This window comes from Chinchilla lanigera, unplaced genomic scaffold (assembly GCF_000276665.1).
Source record: "Chinchilla lanigera isolate Chin_1 unplaced genomic scaffold, ChiLan1.0 scaffold00056, whole genome shotgun sequence".
Taxonomy (NCBI): Eukaryota; Metazoa; Chordata; class Mammalia; order Rodentia; family Chinchillidae; genus Chinchilla; species Chinchilla lanigera.
Window position 1 is genome coordinate 8,190,741 of NW_004955457.1, and position 22,498 is coordinate 8,213,238.

The 22,498-nt window shown below is 37.8% G+C and overlaps 1 protein-coding gene across 2 annotated transcripts; it reads right to left on the minus strand.

Annotated features, from left to right (window-relative positions):
* Positions 1-1,120: 1,120 nt before the first annotated feature.
* On the minus strand, positions 1,121-22,263 carry Fastkd2 (FAST kinase domains 2). Of its 2 annotated transcripts, XM_013520750.1 has the most exons (13): positions 22,191-22,261; positions 20,971-21,092; positions 20,065-20,867; positions 17,269-17,372; positions 16,559-16,667; positions 16,170-16,293; positions 15,778-15,917; positions 14,547-14,719; positions 5,573-5,736; positions 3,887-4,102; positions 3,473-3,503; positions 2,280-2,394; positions 1,121-1,318 (listed from the first exon to the last, which is right to left on the minus strand). In XM_013520750.1, exons 3-13 carry the CDS (start codon positions 20,809-20,811, stop codon positions 1,199-1,201), a joined length of 2,043 nt encoding a protein of 680 aa, XP_013376204.1. In that variant the 5' UTR covers positions 20,812-20,867; positions 20,971-21,092; positions 22,191-22,261; the 3' UTR covers positions 1,121-1,198. The 2 variants fall into 2 exon arrangements, with proteins under 2 accessions (XP_013376204.1, XP_013376203.1); XM_013520749.1 differs by lacking the exon at positions 20,971-21,092 and having other exon boundaries at positions 22,191-22,263.
* Positions 22,264-22,498: the final 235 nt, after the last annotated feature.

Here is a 22,498-nt window from a genome sequence, read left to right on the forward strand (position 1 = left end):
TTACTGCCAACCTAGGGAAACCTCGACTACGTTCCTCATAAGTCCATATTAGCTCACATTCAAACTAGCTGTATAGGGTTCAGCAAAAGGCCATGTAACTTTACCAAACAGTGTATCTTCATAGTAGACATGATGGAGTGAAGGCCCAGAGATAAATGTTAAGAGCAGCTGCACTTCAAAGTTTGTAAGACAATGAAGAGAAAATGCATATGAACACTTTAGCAGTTCCTGGCACACACACAATAAGAGGTGCAGTATTTGCATGTCCTGGGTACCTGGGGTAAAATAATACCAATTTGCATGGAACCCATGTAGGTTCCACAAGTAACCATGCCTATTCATTGCTGTTTCCCCAAAGAGTCAGACATCAGGTGGGTACGTATAATGAACAAAATATTTGAACCTGAACAAGTAATTAAACAAAAGAATAAACAAATACAATTGAAAAATAGTTGTCACGTCTAATCTCTAACAAAGTACAGTAACGTATTTAATTTAGAAGATCTCATGAAGTGGTGGGAAGCGTAGGAATAAAATCAAAATGGTAAGAATTACAGTATTAGCAACTTATAGTTCATCGTTTACATAAGGATGGACTCTTTGCCATCCATTTATTATCTCATTTGTTTCTCTTATTATGGCCCATGAAACACCTCACCTACTCTGCTTATTACAAAGGTAAGTGCTGTCCTCATCTATCCTTTAAAAAGCTATCTCACTGCTTCTTGCACACTCTCTAAGAGAACAGGGCCCAACTACTACCTGACCAGTGCTTGAATGCACAATCCTAAGTCTTAGAACAGCTTACAGCAGAGAGATAAATAGGCATATTCCCAAGAGGTCCATATCACTTTGCCTGTGACCTATCACAATTCAACTAAAAAAACAAAATAAAACAAAACAGTTTTTAATACATCAAAGCTAATAAGCAAAAGTGAAACCTATGGCTAATGATTTGTCAAATATGTGGGCAGCAGAAGGAATGAGGTGTGTGGTCAGAAAAATGACCCATCTGGAAATTTTGTCAGCAAATTCTAAAATGTCAGTAACAATGTTTCTTCCATTCTTAAAATTAACAGTGAACTGAAATAATGTTTTCTGATACAGTAAAGAGCCAGGCTTATTCCACTGATAATTGAACAACAGTCTTTATTCTTATAAATCTATGTATTCTAATATGAAAGGTTGATTTTTTACTTTAATACGGGCTTTGCAAATTTATATCAGTAGCAGAATAGTCTTCAGCGGAATAGATCTTAGTCTTCAAAAATGTGACTGCATCTTCCATCTCTAGTTTTTCCATCTCCCAGTTTTTGACCTTACCAGAGAAAGAGGAAAACAGTTTGTGAGAAGACACATACATAAAATAAAAGCTAGTCTAGAGATCCAAACATACAAAGTAGCATCAACTGAACTGTTTTCTAAAAGCAAACTACTAGCTTATAATTACTCATATTTTAAAAGTGTAATGAGACTATTTGATAAGATTGAGGAAAGCTGTCACATTGAGGCTTATAAAAACCTTAAAGGCCCTCTAAGTGGTGCAAAAGTTACTTTCTTGGGAAAATCTTCCCTAGAACATATAATATCACTAGTATGAAAAACCTAATCTCAAATAATTACAGCAGTAAGAGAAAGGGGCTGTTTTCATCGTGGTGATCCACACACAATTCAGTTCTGGAAACTAAGGTATGACAAGGGAAGAGGAGAATGTTTATACTTCATACTGTGTGCTGGGCCAACTATTTAGCACTGAGACAGACTCCAGCATTATCACAAATGTACTTCTGAGTTCTTACTATAGACAGAGACATCTAGAGAGGCTACTCAAGAACAGCTGTGGTGCTGGGGCCCAGTGAGCATGAGAGGAAGGAAGAGCCCTGCTGTCCGGGCTTCTAGGCGACCAGCATCCTACAGCAGCCTCACCCTGCCCATGAAAACAAGCTTCGACATCTTCTAACCCTTTCAGATAATCTGAAAATTGAAAATGGCTTCATACGTCTTGAATTAAACAAGATAAAATTTACATTTTTATCAAAAATGGATTAAAGCTGACCAGAATAACATTTTTAAATCTCCCTAGTAAATAACAGCAATCAAAGTAAAAGCCAAAGTATGTACTAGAAATACTCTTTCTCAAAGAAGACAACAACTAAAGTACTTATTCCAACAGCACTGACTATTTTCCTAGAGCCTGGCTACCAACTTCAACCCTACTGTTCTTGGTAGCTGCTAAATGTCCATCAGTCATTAAATATTTCACTTGTATTTTTTCTTACCAAGACTACATGAAAACCCATTACATCCAAATGTCGCATTTTCATAGCCAACAATCCTCTGGGGTGGCTTGAATCCAAACAGTAAACAGATCTAGGAACACACAGCACAGCTGCTCTGAAAACAAAGATAAACAATCTGAGACACTATGAAGACTGCCATTCGCAATCTTGCTGTATTCCTGCTCTTTGGAGGGCGAAAGTTAAGCTCTTACATTTTTAAAGAAATGCTCCGATTCTTCATTTCTCAGTACTTTGAGAACTACTGTTTTTTATTAAGTTTTATTATGTCAGAACAGTGGAGTACCTTAAAAGACAAAACTACTTGAACAGGGTCAGAAAGTCTCTCCTGAGGGCAGGTAGTAAACATGGGTAAGGGAGACGGCACTTGAAGAAGATGGCCAAGGGATGAGCCAGGGAGACTCAGCCAGGGTAAAAGTCTCAGAACTGCACTGTATTGATGCGCATAGCTAAGAGAATAACCAGAGAGATAACTTCCTTGGGGCCAGCGTCCACCTCGGCCTCATCTCTGTGTGCCCCACAGGCCCTAGCAGAGCCTTTCCACAGAGGCTGTGTGTGCTACGATTCCATGATCTTGGGCATGTGCTGAGCAGGCAGGACACTCTCCACGGTGTGGAATCACATTTCTCCCAGAGGCTCCCAGAAGTCCTGATTTTTACCCAGAAGTACGTGCATATAATGCGGAATCAAGGAATCAATTTGTGATGAGTGTCACTGTACTCTAACCTACACATAACACAATTTAATTAAAGGGGCTGAGGTTCTACATTTTCACAGGTCTTGGTGAATTTTGTAGAATTCTCAAGCGTTTATGCTCCTATTATATTGTCAGAAGTGCATACTGCCTTGACAGTTTCAACTACGTTAACATTGTTTTACTGAATTGTTTAGCTTCAAAATCAAAGTTTAAAAAAATGTCCATTACAATAAGTGACCCAACTCTAGCCCAGTGAATTCAACCATCATGCATATAATGCCCCTAGGCAGTAAATTCATGGAAGCAAATTCCTTTGGTGTAGTACACGCTCCATACAAACATTAGCATTAGTATCACTGCTATTTAATATGAAGTCTTTCCAAATGAAGATTTAAATTTAGACAGCCTAGAAAATGAGTATATATAGCGTATATTCATAGCAGAAGGTACATATATATCAGAAAATCAAAGTACTTGCCTCCTGTTGTCATTCATTCTGATTTCAAAATCTGCAAGAAAAAATTGGTATTAATTCTTCAAACACTGCTCAAAGTGAATTTCTGTGTCCACATGTCTAACACCACCACCAGTACTAATGGTGGTAGCTACACTTACTGAAAGCTGCCCCTGTGCCAGACCCTAGCCTGGGGATTTCACATTTGCCTTTACTGTTCACAAGAATCCGGTGAGGTGGATATTATTATTATTGCGATTCTACAGATGAAGAAACTGAGGTTGTTAAGCTACAGCACTAGGAAGTCACAAAGCAAGAATCCAAACCCAGGCAGTCTAGGTCCAATCGCGACGCCAGACTGCACTAAACTGCTGCAGTAAACTAGCAATCTTCTGCCGTAAACAAAGGGAAAGAAATAAAACCAAGGAAGTCCCATACCAACATGATAATTATGTGGCAACTGCACATCTTTCGAGAACCCTGTGTCGCCTCCCAGAAGCCTGCTCAATCCTTCAGCAACTTTTGCATTTGGGTGGGATGGGGAAGATGGCAGCGGTGGCAGTGCTGCGTCTATGGCCTTGTCATAAGAAGTATGATCGAGTTTTAGACAAGCATCCAAAATATGAAGCCTGTGAACATTCCTCTCCTTGTCATCTACGAAGAGAAAACCAAGAAAGAAAGGGTATACGGCATTAAGAAAAATATTACTGCCACATTAACAAAACTGCTTGAATACATCTGTGTTTCTGATGGTGCCTTTCTTGTCACAAGGATCGTCCTGATGTCATCCTAGCTTCTTGTATCTGGAGCAATGCTCTGCACTTGCCAAAGTTTAAGGCTTAAAATATCTGAGATGATTTAGTGTAAACTTCTCATTTTATAGGAGGAGAAATGCCCAACAATGTTAATGATGATTAACTAAAGGCAACGGGGAGACCAGAATCCAGGTCTCCTGGGTTTAAGGCTGGTTCTCTAACATTATACTCTTTGAAAAACCAGCATTATGTATTGACCCTTTACAACTCAAATTTGGGATCGTGTAACATTCTTTATAAAATAACTTACTTTACTCTCAGATTTTTTAAAAATTGTAAGTCACTAATTTTGGTCCAAAAGTAAATAAAGTCACTAATTTGGTACCTACTTAGTTACTTGACCTAATAGGCTGTATCCTCATTATAGGCTGTGGGTAACCAAATGTTTACAGCTGCGGAAGTTGACTTAAGTTGGCTTCTGATGTGACATGTAAAAATTAGGAAATACGAACACCTCTAATCAAGGTATAAAGAGCAAATGCACATTTAGCATTTGTACAGGTGCACACAATGGTTACTACTGTGAGTCAGATCTTAAATGCCCCCAAGAGACCCAAATGTTGAAGTCCTGGCTGCCAGCCTATGGTGTGCTGGGAGATGGTAGGGCCTATTGGAAGGAAGCCAGGCCCCTGGGTGCCCTTGAAGGGGACACTGGGATTCCACCCTTTCCTGTCTCCGTGTTTACACTTCCTGGATGCCACGAATGAGCGGCATCCTCTGCCACACACTTTCACTATGAGTGCTGTGCTGCCACAGGCCCAAAGTGATGGGGCCGAGGGACCATGGATAGAAACCTCCTAAACCACCAAAGCAATCTTTCCTCCTGTAAGTTAACTTTCTCAGGTGCTGTGTTTCCAAAAGAGCAGTGGAAAGCTATGAGAGTGACGCAGTCTGTACTCTCTTCTGTACACAGCACCTGTCAATAAATGAGGTTCCACAGAAGTTCTGGCTTGAAGCACTGAGCCGTAACTTCACCATTAGGAAGGATTAATCTTTTCCTCAGTAACATCAGTTCTGTATATTTCAACTACGTCTGTTCTGGCAAAGCTCTCATTCAGAACCATAATGCATTCCTGAGGAACCACTTTGAAGAGTTATCAATATGTAATACAACAACCACTGTTAATTTCCTATGACTTTGCCTCTAATTCAGTATTACTTGTATTGTTCTTATGCTATTTTGTAAATGGATGTCTGTTTGTTAATATGTTTTCCTTCTTTTATTTTTAAAATAAATTTTAAAAAAAAGAACCATAATGTACCTCATGGCAGTGCCTTGTTTCAGTCACTAGGAGCACTGACAGCCTACCTGATGTTAGCAGCTCATGGATGACATCCTTTTGGAGAAGCTGATCAAGAGGAGCCAAGGGGAAATAATTCATTACGCAAAACGAACACACAGCATTCAACAGGGTTTCAGATGAGATGTGGTGAAGATGATCAGTCAGAGCACTAGCCATAACTTCTAGGAACCTTTTAAGGGAACAAAGAAAAGTCGGACTTCAAACAAAAACACAAAATAAAATCATGGAAGAGCTGGTCAGGTGCTACAAACAAATGCCATTCCAAAGAAGAGCGTTAAGAAAATCAGGCTTGTAAATCAGTTTCCACACACAGTTCAGGATGGACAGTTATCTTACAATAAAGTGTACACATCCAATAAATGATTGGCTATTGCTATGTGTGTCTTGCACATACCGCATTTCATAGGCTTTCACTCATTTAAGGCCAGTTAAAACACTATCAGGCATCATTATTATTTTCGGAATAAGGATGAGTAAGCAGGCTCAGAGAAGCTGAGTAACGAGTCCATGAACACTCAGCCAGGAAGCAGCAGTGACAGTATTAGAAATTAAACTGTCAGGCTTCACAGCCTCTTAATTACTATGCTAGATTTTCTGGAAGGGCTGACCCACTACTGTAATTTTATAACCAATTAAAACTCCCTAGCTCTCAAAACTCTGGGTTAAAAGAACTGCAAACCTAGTGCTGCCATCCACAGCTAATGTTACATAGTATAACAGAACAGTTAAGCACAGATGAGAGAGGAAGGATCAAAGTTTGGCCAGATCCTATGCCCAGAGAGGTCGGTCTGACTCACAGGGCATGTTATCTATATCACACAAGACGAAAGTGAAATACATAAAAAGTAATGTGACCGCTCAGAGGAAGGAAAGCAGACAGAGTAGCCTTTGGGAGACAGAGAATTTGAACAGATGGAAGAGATGGATGAGGGCAGATCCTCTGAATGGAGCTTTGAAAGTACCCATGATTCCAGTGATAAGTGAGTAACTAGTGAGATGAAGGAACAAGCAGGGAGTCTTAAAGCGAGGCAAACATGCCCGGAAGGAAGCCCTGACTAACAATGAGCTGGTAAGGCCAATGTCTGCCATCCACTGGAAGGTGCCTAGGTCAGGACAACGGGGTCCAGGAGGGAGGGAGATCTGGTGGGCTAGGCAGACTGCATACCTTACAACGGCAGGGGAGGACCAAACCGGACAGAGGACAGTGAGCAGCATTAAAGTGACCGCTGACTGCATCTGGATTACACAGCAGCACGGGTGGGGTCACAGGTGAAGGCCCGTGTAGCCCTTGCTCATTCACTCCTTACGCTGTGCCTCACATCCCTCAGGCACAAAGGGTGCCTTCTACTCAGCTTGTGCCCTGCTGCTTATCTTCCCTATCTATCCGGCCACCTATCTACCCATCTTTTAAGATCAGCTTGGGTAGTATCTCAACCAGGCACCAGGGACTACATGTGCCCTGCCCTCTTCTTCACTAGATGTATCCTGGCACATCCGGCCCCTCTATTTCTAAATATCCTCCATGCAACTCCATCACTTTGGTTTCATGCTGTATTTAATTGGTATCTTTTGTGTCTACCTAACCTACTAAACCAAATCTTTTTGCATGAAGGATGGTGTCTCATTCATCTTTGTGCCAGCTGCTCAGGTGCTTGGGAAACATTTCTTAGCTAAAGGAACAAGTGAGCTTACATGCAGAAGACAGGGGAGGAGCATATTAGTGGAACATGGTGAGTCAACAGTTATAAGCTCACTTCAGAATCACTGAAACTGGACTCTTCTGGGCAACTCCGTGAGCAAATGCGACTTGCAGACAGGCCTGGAGCTCAGGAGTATGCTAATGAGCGCAGATGCAATTCTGCGATTAGCCAGAGGGTGCTAACTAGGTGAAGAAACCAAGAGACCAAAGTGACAGAGTTTAAATGATCAATGTTTTCTTCCTGGGTTTCGACCTCTACTGACTGTGCCTTCTTTGCCAGACCCTGTGCTATGTTCAAGATAACAGGAACCTAGGTTTGACTCTACAGAGCTTGCCAACTGAGGAGCAGATAAAGACGTATGGACAACTACCACTGCATGCTAAGGCACCCTCTGAGCCTTGTGCAAGACGCAGTGAGCACAGGGGCTCTGCGGGAAACAATCCGGGAAGGCCCAAGAAATGCCCAGCTGCTCAGTGGATAGCACCGTGGACAGCTTCTTGGAAGGTGGCCTAGCACCGCTGTGTTCATTAACTGCCCAAAGGGATAGACGTTTCAACTGAACTCAATGAGACTTTTCTGAAATCTAAACCTAAAGCAAAACCTATAGGACTGTGTGCAGCTGGAGTCAAGTTATTCGACCGAAGGAGATGGCCTGTGACTCCTGCCACTAAGACCCTCAGAACCACCTTAGCTCATTCCGCTGTAACCTCTGTGTTCTATACTCTAACGTTTTAAAACTCTACCAATTACTTTATGTAAGCACTGTTTTAAGAGCCTAGCATACGTTAACTCACTCAACCCTCAAAATGACCCAATGCCAACTAGAAATATTTCACCCCATTTTAGTAATGAGTAAGTCAAGGCACAGGTAAATAACTTGCAGAAAGTCAAGTAGCCGGTGACTGGCAGGGGTGGGATTCAAACCTAAGAAAACTGTCTCCTGTCTTTTAATCAGTCTCCTAACAAATGACCTTTCACATCCATTTCCAATATCTAATGAATGCTAATTGACCCAGAAACCAAGAAAAGATGTTCCAAGTGGAAAGCAAAGGTGTGAAACAACCTGGCACTCGGAGGAGCAGCGGCATGGTGGGGATTAAAATAAAAACACCAGAAAGCACTAGTGTGGGACTAAAGGGATGGTTAGGGTGACAGCTGAACCACGGGGAAGTGGTGCCAGCAAGGTAGCAGAAGAGGAACATCCAGCTCTCACAGCCCCACAGAAACAAAGATTTAACAACAATAAACAGACTGAAAGCCTTTCTGTGGAGTCCTGAATCCGCTCAAGGGACTGCACTACAGTACTCAAGAGAAGCGCAAAACCAAGACCAGCTCTGCACAAACACAAATAGAGCAAGTTTACCTTCCACACAGAGGCCTCCCTTGAGCTGACAAGGCTGAGCACCAAGAGAGCTCACTGGCCTGCAACTTCCGCTGGGAAAACAAGGGGGCAGCAGGCACCCAGCATCCCAGCCTTCTACACCCTGACGGAGGCTCACACCTCACCCCATGTGAAGTAGGAAGGGACAGCAGTGGGCATGCCTGCGCGAAGTTGAGAACAAAGGGAAAGAGATGACTTCCTGCAAAACTGAGGTGGAGACTTTGCAGCTTCAGTCCAGGAGCAGGGGAGACAAGTGGAGTGTGCCTTCAACACCAAAGCCTTTTGGGGTGGCGTCTGAGGGGACTGGTTCTAACTAGGCTCACAGCTCTTGCCAACACAACCAGCATAGTTCAGATGCATGGGTGAAAGTAAGAGGAAAGGAAAAGGGATTGGTGACTAGCAGAGGCTAGCACAGCTCTGCAGGACTGGGAAAAGGAAGAACTCAGGGCTCCTTCACAGGACAGAGCGAGGTGGAGGCAATGTTCTTTCCTGCAGTGCAGCAGTCAGACACCAGAGGGAGCAAGAGATCATGCACGCCTGAGATAGCCGATGAGACCAGCAAATGCTTCCAATTGGGAATCCATATGCACAGTTCAAGAGAAGGCCCTTCTACAGAAAAGGTTTGCTAAACTCCTCCACTTGCGGGCTGGGCTACGTGCTAAGGGCCTCACCTATTTCAGTAGTCTGTAAGATGGGGAGCAGAACACAGCATCAAGCTACAAGGGACCCAAAGAATCAGGGAAACACAATACAGTCAAAGGGACAAAGTAAATCTCCAGTAATCAAACCCAAAAAAGTGGAAATTTATTGAATGCCTCACAAAGAATGTGGAGAAAGTACTTTGATCATTTCAGAGCAACCTCACTGAGTTGCAAGAGAGCACAGACAAATGAAATCAGGAAAATGATAATGGGACAAAGTAAGAAAGGAATAAAGAGATAAGAAACTACAAAAACGAGCCGACAGGAACTCTGCACCTGAAGAATAGCTGAACTGAAACTTCACTGGCGGATATGATGACAGACTTAATTGGAAGCCTCGGCAACTGACTGCACTCAAAGGAGCAAAAAGAAAAAAAGCATGAAAAAGTGTTAAGAAAGCCCAGGGACTTACAAGCCACCATCAAAGAAATCAACACACATAATGAGTTTCAGAAGCAGAGTGAAAAGAAAGAAGGGAGCAAAAAGCTTACTTAAAGGAGCCTGGCCAAGAAGCCTGCAAATTTTGGGAGGGTAGCAGACATTCATACTCATAAAGCCAAAATGTTCCCAAAGCAGATGAATCAAAAGAAACCTACATCAAGACAATTTACTGTAATCAAATTGTTAAAAGTCAAACAAAGAGAATTTTGATAGAAGAAAAACGCAATTCATCACTCACCCATGGAACTATCCTGCAGGCTAAGAAGTAGGAAAATGTATTCAACATGCTGAAAGAAAACCTGTCAATTAGGCATACTATCTCTGAGATAGTCCTCAAAAATGAAGGAAAGATAAAGACTTTCAAACCAATGAAACCTGAAGGAAATCATCACCACTAGCCTTGCCTTCCAACAAACACTATGGTGAGTTCTTCCAGTTGAAATGGAAGGACACAGAACAACAGCAATACAATGGCATGTGGAAGCAGAAACCTCCTTGGTAAAGATAAACATATAGATAGATCCATGACACTATACTCCTGTACTGGTGTTATGGAAACCACTTTTTTGGCATGAACAATTTCTTTACTTTGAGGTTTTTTCACTAGTACATTTGCAGTAAATAATGTTTACATTCCTTATGTGGAGTTGGCACATGTGTGTAACATGTTTATAGCAGTACAATTCATAAGAGCTAAATCTTGGAAGCAGTATATATGTCCATGAACAGATGAATGAATAACAAAATGTGGTATGTATTTACACACCATAGTACTTCTCTGCCATAAAGAAGGAAAACTTGAGTCATTTGTAGGAAAATGGTTATACCTTGAGGCCATAATGTTAAGTGAAATAAATCAGACACACAAGCTTCAATATCACATGGTTTCTCTTATATGGGAAACCAATGTATAAATAAAGAGCAAAATAAAACATAATAGGAAGCAGAGAGCTCTTTCTCAAGTAGAAAGGGGATCAAGAGATGGAGGGAGGGGAGAGGAAGGGAAATGAAAGTGAATATAAATCACTTTAATTTTAACATAAAAGTTAAAAGACAAAAGTATTAAGAAAACTATAATTATAAAATAGACTCTGTGACAAACTGTCATAATATCAAAGGTCATTATACAATGATAACATGATCAAATCAGCAGGAAGGTAAACAAATAATATATTATATATGGACTCAACTTCTGAGTACCTACATTATAAAGCAAAAACTGATAGATCTGAAAGGAGAAAAAGACAGCAATACAATAACCATAGGAAACGTCAATACCCTACTTTCAGTAACAGATAGAAAATCCAGACAGAAAATCAATGAAGAAACAAAGAAATTGTGTAACACTTTAAATGAATTATCACAGAAATACACAGACTATCCGTTCCATAGCACCAGACAGGACCTTTTTGAGGAAAAACCAGTTGCTGGTCACAAAAAGTCTTAACAAACAAGAAAATCCAAATCATACCAAGTATCCTCTCAGACCATAATGGAATAAAAGTAGAAATCATTAACAGAAGGAAAACTGGAAAATTCACAAATATGTGAAAATTACAAAATGGACTCTTGAACAAGGAATCAGTCAAAAAAGAAAAAGGAAATTAGGAAATATCTCAACAAGAACACATCGCCACCAAAAATTCTCCAGTCAGGAAGTTTACAGCAATAAATATCTATCTAAAAAATATCTCCACCTAAATTTACACCTCAAGAAACTAGAAAAAAGAAAAATAAACTGAGCTCAAAGCTGGTAAAGGGAAGAAAAAGGTTAGAGAAGAAATAAGTGAAACAAAAAACTAAAGAAGTAAAAAACTAAGATTTGATTTTTAAAAGAGATTAATAAAGTTGACAAATCCTAGATAGACCAATAGAAAAAGAGAAGACTTAAATAAAATCAGAAATGAAAGGAGACACTACAATTAATACTACAGAAATAAGAAAAGCATAACAAGCTACTATTAAAGTTATATGCCAACAAATTACACAATCAAGAAGAAATGGATAGTTAGGTATGGTGGCAGACACCTGTAATCTCAACTCCTTGGGAGACTGAGGCAGGACTATCACACGTCTGAAACCAACCTGGACAATATAGCAAGACCTTAAATCAAGAGAAAAAAATGAAAAAGGGCTGGGGAAGTAGCTCAGTGTTAAGGCACTGGATTCAATCCCCAGTGTCAAAAAAAGAAAGAAAGAAAGGAGATGAGAAGAGAGACAAAAATAAGAAAAGAGAAAAAAGAAAAGAAAGGAAAAGACAGGAAAAGAAAAAAAACTTCACAGAGCCAGGCATGGTGTAACACAACTGTAACTGCAGCACTTTAAGAGGCTGAGACAGCATGAGTCCAAGTTTAAGCCTGGGCAACTTAGAGAGACCCTATCTCAAAATAAAAAATTTCAAAAACGGTTGGTGATGTAGCTCAGCATGAAAGCCGAGTTCAATTGTCAGTACCACAAAAATAAATAAATAAAACAGCTCATATCCAACATCATATTAGATGGTGAAAAAGTTGAAATATTTTTGTAGAAGATCAAAAGCAAGGGAGAAATGTCTGCTCTCACTTCTACTTACCACAGTATTGGAATTCCTAGTCAGAGTAACTAGGCAAAAAAAATAAACACAAACAACAAATAAAGGAGAAGAAACAAAAAACATGCAAATCAGACAGAATTATTTGCTTTATCCCTACACACTAATAACAAATTATCCAAAAAGGAAATTAGAAAAACAATCCTATTTGCAGTAGCATCAAAAAGAGTAAAATACTTAATTAAATCTAACCAAAGAAGTAAAAGACTTATAACACCAAAAACCATAAAACATAGATGAAAGAAATTAAAGACAACACAAATAAATGGAAAGATATCTCATGTTCCTGAACTGGAAGACAATGTTGTTAAAATGTCTATACTACTCAAAATTATCCAGATTTGGTGCAATCCCAGTAGTATTTTGTACAGAAATACAAAAAATACAATCCTAAAATTCATATGGAAAGCACAAAATTCCCTGAATTGCCAAAGTAATCTTGGGAAGAGAGAACTAAACTGGAAGGATAACATTTTCTCTTTTCAAAATATACTGTGAAGCTATAGTAATTAAAACAGCACGGTACTGGCAGAAAAATAGAGAAGAATGCCAAGAAGGCCTAATGGGGAAAAGACAGTCTTCAACAACAGGCATTAGCAAAACTGAATGTCCACATACAAAATAATAAAATTAGATGCATATCTTACACCATGCACAAAAATCAACTAAAAAAAACCAACCAAACAAACAAAAAAACCAAAAATCAACTCAAGACAGATTAATGATTTAAACATTAGACTTCAGCCTCGAAACCTCCTAGAAGGAAACATAGGGAAAGTTTTATGATCCTGGGCTGTGTAATGATTTTTTGGAGGTGACACCAAAGTACAAGTAATAAGAGCAAAAACAGATGAAAGGGCCTATGTCACACTAAAAAGTTTTGGCATAGCAAAGAATCAACAGAATCAAAAGGCAACCTAGAGAATGGGAGAAATCACTGGCAAGCTACGAGTCTGATAGGGGATAATATCCAAAATATGTAAGGAACTCCTATAACTCAATAGTAAAAAAACAAGAAACATGATTAGGAAAAGGACTAAGGACCTAAACAGGTATTTCTCCAAAACAGACATATAAATGGTCAAAGACAGGGGAAAAGGGACTCACAATCAGTGATCATCAAGGAAACACAAATCAAAACCATAATGAGACATCATCTAACAAGTGATTAGTATCCAAAAAGAACAACAGTAAGTGCTGGCAAGGTGGGGAGAAATTGGAACCCTCGCATATTGTTGGTAGAAATGAAAAATGGCACAGCCATCAAGGAAAATAGTGTAACTACTTCTCAAAAAATTTTAAAGTAGAACTGCAATATGATCAGCAATCCTGTTTCTGCACTCATAAGAACTGAAATCAGGATCTCAGAAAAATGTTTGCACTCAACATTATTTACAAAAGTCAAGATATGCAAATAACCAAAGGTCCATAAACAGATTAATAAAGAAAACGTGGTACATATATATCGTGAAATATTATTTAGCCCCTAAAAAGGAAATCCTACCATATGCTACAACATGAATGAACCTAGAGGACTTACAAGTAAAGTATGCTAGTCACAGGAGATCAAATACCAGGAGCCACCTAAAAAAATCAAACTCCTAGAAATTCCTGAACTAATGACTTCAGATAGCAGGTAGAAAGAAGAGAAACTGGGAGTTGCGGTTCACGGGGTATAAGGTTTCACTTAGGGAAGGTGATTCAGTTCTAGAGATCTGTTGTACATCACTGTGCATATAGTAAACAATATTGTACTATGCACTTAAAATCTGATAAAAGAGTACATCTCACGTTAAGTTCTTGCCACAATAAAAAATAAAGAAATCAAAAGTAAAAAATAAAAAAAATTAAATATATTTCTCAACATTTTAACAGAGTTTCAAAAAATGAACTCTGAACATAGGATCTGAGGGAATAAGCCAGGAGAGTTTGAAATGAAAACTCCTATACTGAATAAAAAGATTAAAACAAAAAAACAAGATAACAAAAAGCAAAAACTAAAATTCTGTTTAACTTTATAAATGCAAAAGAAACACTACTTTATTTCTTGACATGAGTGAGAATTATGGATATGTTCACTGGTAATAATCCTTTAAGTTTATGATTGTAATATTATCTGCATATATGTTATTTGGTAATAAAAAAGTAAAAATAAAAAGTACATACTCTTTGTTCTGGCATTTGTTCACATGATTAAGAGATGAATATACATGAAGAATAGAGATAATGTTTTTCTTGTTTAGAAATTGAGGCTCCTCAACAATTTTCTTCATAAACAAGTTCATCAGATCAACAGGTCGATAGGCAAGTTTTTCCAAAAAAATGAGGAGAAAAAGAACCTTAAAAAGAGAGAATTCAGGAAAATCTTTTTAGTGACAGTATACTAACAGTAATATTTTTGATCTCAAAAAGTCTAAAGAGCAATACAAACTCTCCGATAACAGAATATTTCCTAAAAAGAACAAAGGAGAAGAAAGGAACTCTATCAAGTTAATAAGGAATCTTCTTTATAAACTGAGCATCAGGTCATACAATCATCTCCATACTTTTATGTAAAAATCTTTTCCTACATGCATTCATACTAATGATATGGGAATTACTTTTAAAATATATCTTTGCTGCTGTTTTTCTCATCTGAAATCTTGGGTTGCTTCTGGTTCACTTCCCACAGTGTCACTTCCTACGTTCTAACACTGGAGATAAACAAAATTTCTCTATTTAATATTAATTTCTAAAAGTGAGAATAGAGCTGAAATATTATGATTAAAATAAGTTTTCCAGTTCACTTCTCATTTCCCTCTTGGTTTTTATCACAATAATTACTTTTTTTCCCAAAATAAATTTTGTAAGAAACCCACATTCACCTTACTCTTCAAAGTAAACTGATCCTACTGATCTACCACAGTTATCACCTACTTCACTGGTAAAAAGGTTTTCATACACTGCTTCATTTTAATTGCTTTTATTATTAAATAGCACTCCTTAATTTAAAGGCTTTTATTCTGGAGAAAACAGTGGACATTATCATTTACTAGTAATATTTTATTCTGTCACATCACTCATCTTTAAAAATCTAACAGGGGAAAAAGTATAAATAATACTAAACACCTAACTAAAGTACCATACGACCTTTTGAAACTCAAATAGACGAGCAAAGTTTAGATAATATAATTTTATTGCAGATAGATCATCAAAAGATTGAGCAATGTACTAATAAGGACAGAAATAATCTCCCAGACAAAAATAACAGGGAGCTAATTTTTCAAAAGTCAAGTTAGAATTGGAATGTTTTGATAACTTACCTGCTAGAAAACAGAAAGAAATACTTAAAATGCTAAGTGAATGAATATGTTTCTTAAAATTTCTGAGGCTTAGTCGCAATTGATAACATACTCACGTGTTTCAACTTCCAGATGTCAAAAGTTGTAGCCACATAATCCGCTATTCCCTTGAAGAGATCTAAATTATTGTATCGAAGGTCTTTGCAGGATTGCAATATGTTGATGAGTACTTTAATAGGACACCCATGGATATTATCTTGAAGAATGAGTTAAGTAAACAAACAAAAATTATCAGGTGGTTTTGAATGCAAGTTTCACAATGCTCAATACTTTTGCTTATGGGAAAAAAGTACTGTATTTTGTTTTTTAAAAAACTATAGGCAAAAATAAAATTTAGATATAACTACATCATAAATTTTTTTATAAAAAAGCGAAGTTTTAAAATCAAAACAAATTTATTCTAAAACATTAGTTCAGATGCTTCAAATCATAAAGAAAACATTCTTACTTAAGATCATCTTGCTGCATTCATTCAGGAGTATAACCGAACGGTGATTCATGGTGGATAATGCCTCAAACATGTGCTGGCTATTCAAAACAGAAAATCCATCTAATTCGCTCAAAGCTTTCATCTAAAGAAAGACATGCTTGTATTTATCATTTGTAAAAAACCAAATTTTTATTTTTAAATATAAAGAATGAAATTTGAGAATGACTTGGAAAAATAAATACCTCTGTATTTATATATATAAATAAATATGTCTTAATACACTTTAGCAGGCCTAAACTCAAAAGTACAATGAAGTTCTCCTAAAAAACTGACTTCAGAAAATAACAGCAATTGGCAAGAAATATGTTTTGGAAATCTCATTCACTAGATAAAACTCAAGTATCTACCTCCAACTTCCTTTTAAGAGCAACTGGTGCGTCTTTTCCAATATATTTCATCACAGTTTGTAATGTGAAGACATGTTTTATTTTCCAAACTTGCTGATCAACTAGCAACCTGCATTGAACACAATAAATGTTAGTGAAAGACCCAGAACCAGTCTAGCACTATTTCCTGTCACATCATTGTGCTGTCTTTACTAATGAATAAATCATACTAGGAGATTAGAGTAAGTCATTCCATGCATAGCCAACAAAAAAGGAAATTAGGTATCACTCTCAAAATCCATGACATTAGATATCTATGACATTAGAAATTTTAATGACATTAGGTACATCAATTTTATAAATTCCTTTTCAAGCTAAGCCAGTTTCATATCATTCCAATAGTGCCTACACAACTATTCTGAATTAAATATACATCTCCTGACCCTACCTATCTTTTAAGATAAATTTAGATTTAATTTATCTCAAAATTTTTTTAGATTTAATGTAAATGTAGATTTTAATTTTGTCCATACCATTTCATATGGTAGACTCTAAAAAAGTTATTTTCAGTTATTTTTCATCCAAAGCCACAATTTTAAATTTAATAAAGTATTAAAAACTTTAACTGCCAATCATGCCTTACTTCCTTCTCCAGAAAAGGAGCTCAGTTTATCTGTTTTTCGTTCCTAATATAAGAACAGAGAAACCCACATTTAAGAAAAAGTTCTCACCACAATCCTGTTCGAAGAGCATCTACATTGTTGCATGGCTCCATTGCCTCTAAGAGAGTTGACAAAATTGAGAGCGCTTTCTCATCACACTCATTGATACGTTCCTATTGAAATATAATTGCGAAAATACTATAGGTGATGAGCAAGGCAGACTATCTCACCCAAGAAACCACTGAACTGATGCTTTCAATTAACAGACTAAGTATCAAGCCAGGGATTCATATAGTTAGTCCATGACAAATAGCTTCTCTGAAAAAGGAAAAGTCACATTTAAATGAATTTTCCAAGGATTTATATTGTTTTATGCATCAACACTTTTGTACATTTATCATTATCAAAGTCCCTTAGACAGCTGTGCCCTTACAATTTCACTGTATTTTTCCTGCATATCAAGTCATAATTTCAGTAGGAAATTTTCTTATGTTCATCTCCTGCCAAATTTTATCACCACAATCTGGGTCTAAGAACAGCCAGTCTTCACAGATTTCTTCTTCAGGTCTCTTTAGTTAGGGTCCTAGTTCAGATCCCAGAAATGGCAGTGGGCATAATAGTACTCTACAAGTGAGTCACAACTAGTCTGTATACCTCATAAGAGTAACATGATTGATCACACCACGGAAACTCAGGCTGAAAGAGGTATGCTCACTGCTAAAATTTTATGAGTAACTGTGATTAAAGTGGGTAAGGCTGAAAGGAAAAAGAAAGGATATATTCCTGTGAAAGGGTTTTCCTAACAATTTATGGCATTTCCATCGACATCTTCTGTGAAAGGAAAGATTACTAGGCTATGTGTCTGAAGGGCAAATTTATCAATGGCACACCATCCTTTTACCTCCAGCTAAAATGTCTTTATAACACTCCAAGTCAATGAGATAGAGTCATACACACAGGCATTCTGACTCCAAATGCCCATGCTACCAGGTCACCAAGGCAGACACTACACTGATGTAATATTATCTGTGCAAAACCTAGTACAGTAGAAGCATAAGGTAAGGTGGGCAACTTACTGTAATCACTTTTAAATAACTCTATATGGAACTAATACACAACCTACCAAATAAGCATGAATATTTTGTGATTTAAACAAATATATTCAAAATAAGAACTAGTTTTTTGTTGAGGACATACAGAAATCACAGTAATGCAGAGAGTTAAAGTTAAAAACTCCATATAGTACACCTACAAATCTAATTTTTGAATCTTGCAGCTAGACAGCAGATGTGTCTTATTATCCCCAGGAGTTCTGAGCTTTTAAAAAAGTTAATTATCATCAAGTTTAGAAGTCTGAGGTGCCCAATCTAAAGAAGCAAATGGTTAAGGAGGGAATCCTTTCTTCCTCATATCTGGTGCCATGTCAATGACATGGACACCCTTGTGTAGAACTAAAATTGACTCTCTTGTTCAATTTCATTCTTTGTACAATGCAGCTTCATTTATATATTGACCTAAATTACAAATCTGACCATGTTAACAAACCTCTTGCTTAAAATCCTTCATGGCTCCAGATTGCCTCCAGGATAAATGCAAATTCCATAACCAGGCATACTAGGTTCTTACGATTTGGTTTTGAATTTTCCAAGCTCATGTCGTACCACTAAACCTTTGCCACTTCCTCCTCCTCTTAACCTCCACAGACATGGCTTACTTGCTCCCTAAACACACACCTCACTGTTGAATATCCCAGTTATGCCAAGCTACTCTCAGTCCCCTCCTTCAGGATGTTATGCACATAATCTTACACTGCCCCTTCACTGCCAATTCTCTCACAAACTGCTGGTCACCCGTTGGAGTCAGCTTGTACGTAATTTCCTACTGGGTCTGAATCCCAATTCTCCCATGGCCTGGGTATTCATTTAATCAACAAATATTTATCACGTAGAAGTAGAGCATTCTTAATTAAAACCTTGGAAAACTAAACTGGGCACAGTGACTCTGGTCCAAACTATTTCAGATAAGTAATGCTCAATCTGTATGTACATATAGGAATGTTAAGCTCGTAGAGCTCTAGATCCAGCTATCTCTGAAAAGCCCCACCTATGACCACATGAGGCTTTGGGGGCCATCTAGATACAAAACCATAACAATATATTTGGTATCCACTATTTATAAGTTGCTGTATTTGTCAATAGAGATATACAAGACATGGTTCCTTATAATCCTGAAGTGTTTACAAAAACAGTAACAAACATTCCTTTAATGAATCATGCCATGTATTAAGCACTGAGCTGAATACTAGGGACTCTAATTGTAAAAATACTGATGTCATAGTTGTATTTTAATGTAATGATAAAAAATCAGGTCTTATGAGAGTATAACAGGTTTCTATCTTATATAGTAAAATGCGTAAATAATAAATATTAGGTCCCTTTTCATCTATTCCTGTCTTTCCTTCCTTCAACTACCTAAACTTTCCTTGTTTATCTTGCCTTTCGCCATCGCAGCCTCTTCACTACTGCTCAACCCTGGAGAGGTAAATGGGGGCAGGCTTTCATAAATTTCCTTAGCAAATCACCTATTTAAAGTCTCTCTCTCGGGGCTGGGGATTTAGCTCAGCGGCAAAGCGCCTGCCTGGCAAGCGCAAGGTCGTGAGTTCGGTTCCCGGTACTGGAGAAAAACCAAAAAAAAAAAAAAAAAAAAAAAAATCTCTCTCTCTATATATATATACACATACACCCACACATATAAATATATTGCACTGATAGTTCCTCTTAAGGAGGCTACATATCTGTTTCCCCTCATTCCTTTAAAATGCACTAAACCAGATAAAAACACATTCAAGTCTCTTTCTGAGTTTACCTGGATAACCCTCAACAAAGTCTGTACCAGAAGCGTATTCTGAAAGACTCCAAGTTTCACTATCGCATGAAGACTGAATAGCAGATGGTCATAGCGCAGGATCTTGGATTCTCTCATCATGTGTTCACAAAGCTGGTTAAAGGCAGGGTGCTTAAACATCAATTGTTTTTCACAGCGCCTCTGATCATCAGACATCCTTTTGGCAATTGTCCACATTGCTAAGAAGTATTTACTAGCAGGAAATGTAGGTGCTTTTGAAAATGTATCTAATACATCACTCAGAGAATGAGACTCCTCAGATAGTTTTGAATAGTTGATAGGGTTTCGCTTCATTTCTTGGGAGGGTACATCTTCACTGGAGGCCTCATGATGAAAGTTTACTTTCTTCAATCCAACAGAAACAAAAGAATGTTTTGAGTCAAACGATAGTCCTCTAGGACAAAGTAGTCTGTTAACTCTAAAGACTGTTAGAGGATTCAAGCTTTCTGACTGAAAGCCACCATTTCTTGATTTTAAAATGAATGCATCTTGAAAGAGGTATCTAATAGATGGCCTCACTCTATTACCAAAGTCATTAAATGGAAGATTTCTTAGGTTCCACTTTGAATGATCAGTTTTTGGTCTGCAAAGTCCCAAAGAATATATACTCAAAGTTCTGCTAACTGGAACTAAAGTGCTGAATTGTCTGAGGTTCCATAAAACAGAACCTGCTTTGTTACTCATTTTGTTATCCACTGAAACTTTCATAAGCCTTTCGGATGTCAATATGAAACAAAAGTCACTTCCATTGTGCTGACATTTTCCTGTAGGGAACAGGGTAATGAAAGGAATAAAAGTTAAAGCATGAAGACTTCACCGTCACAATCATAGTGTACAGAGTATTTGTATTGTACTTATTTCACTTACCGTATCATAGACATGTCCATGTTGCTACACAGACTTCCAAACAGTTATTTTTACAGCAGTACACTTCAATATTTTTATTAGCTACTTTCTTCTTTGACATGTAGACTTTTTCCAAATTTTTGCTATTATAAATAATACAGACATAAACAGAAGTGCATTTACCTTTTATTGGTATTATTCTTTAAAAATACATGAGCAGAATTTATGGGGCAAACAAAGAATATGTTCATTTTTGTGGCCCTTGCTACCGTTTTGCATTGCTATACATGGAGGTAATATGTAAAACAAATTCACTGTGGGGATATGGAATAATTTTTAATTTTTTTCTTTATTATTACTTTGTAATTTCAATAAAAACGAATAAATGGCAAAAACAGTTAAAGCAAAACTTTTACTTAGTGAAATGCTGAAGCTAAATGGGAATCTATCAAGTCACTGAAGATTTACATTAAAATGGCAAAACTATTTCACCACTACAGACTTTCACTTTTGCCAATGAGTGTACACAGTGTTGAAGTACTCAAGTTAAACACTTTAGAAATAACTGTTTTAGCTAAAAAAGAACAACATAATAAAAGGAACCTCTGGGAGATAAGTGTTCCATAAAATATCCTCTGCAGAAGGGATATTTATTAGCACTGACTTCGAGATATAGTCAATGAAATCAAAACGTATAACATTAATGGATTCTCTTCAACATTATTATTTTGCGAAGGGAGAAGCTGGACTAACCCGCAGCTACTACAAATGGGCCCCCAGGACCCGATGCATTTTTAAAAGTGACGCCTCTAAAATTTGCAATCAGTGCTGTAGGAAACTTTAACCCTCAGGGTTATGAAAATTGGTTTTTATGCTACAATACTTACGTAATGTGTTTAGAAATAAAATGTAGCATATTTTTTACTTTTATAAAAAATTAAATTTACGGGTCCTGCGGACTCATGAGTAGTACGTATGAAACTGAAATGAGTCAGTAGTAGCTGTGGGTTAAGAATACGGATTTAGACAGGTTGGACTTAGGAGAAAAAAAAGTGAGGTGAACCACGCTTGAAAGGTCTTAGCCCCGAAAGCACTGTCAACGTCCTTCCGCAGCTGGGCGGGCCACCCACCGTAACCTTCTCCCTTAATGTCGGGTCCACTCCTCACAGTTTTTTCTGTAGGGCAAAAAGTCTAGGAGAAGATGCTGCGAGTCTTTCCGCCTGAGCTCGTGCTCCACTCACCTTAGAAAGGTACCCCGTGGCCACCTACGAGCGCAGCCATGACAGCTTCCCCGAGAATTACACTTCTCGCGAGAGTTTACGGATACCTTTAAAGGCCAAAAACTGTACATTCGCGATGGTTGTAGAAAGAAGTTTAGAGAGAAAAAAAAAATAGTCTAAAAGATTGGCTAATTTTCCTGAATACCGAAATACAAACTAGGGTCGAGGGAAACAGCAGAGCTTATCAAAGCGATGTGTTTTTGTGTACCACAATGCAATCTACTCAAATCATATCTCTGAAGTCCTAACCTTTCTGGCTCAGGGTCAGA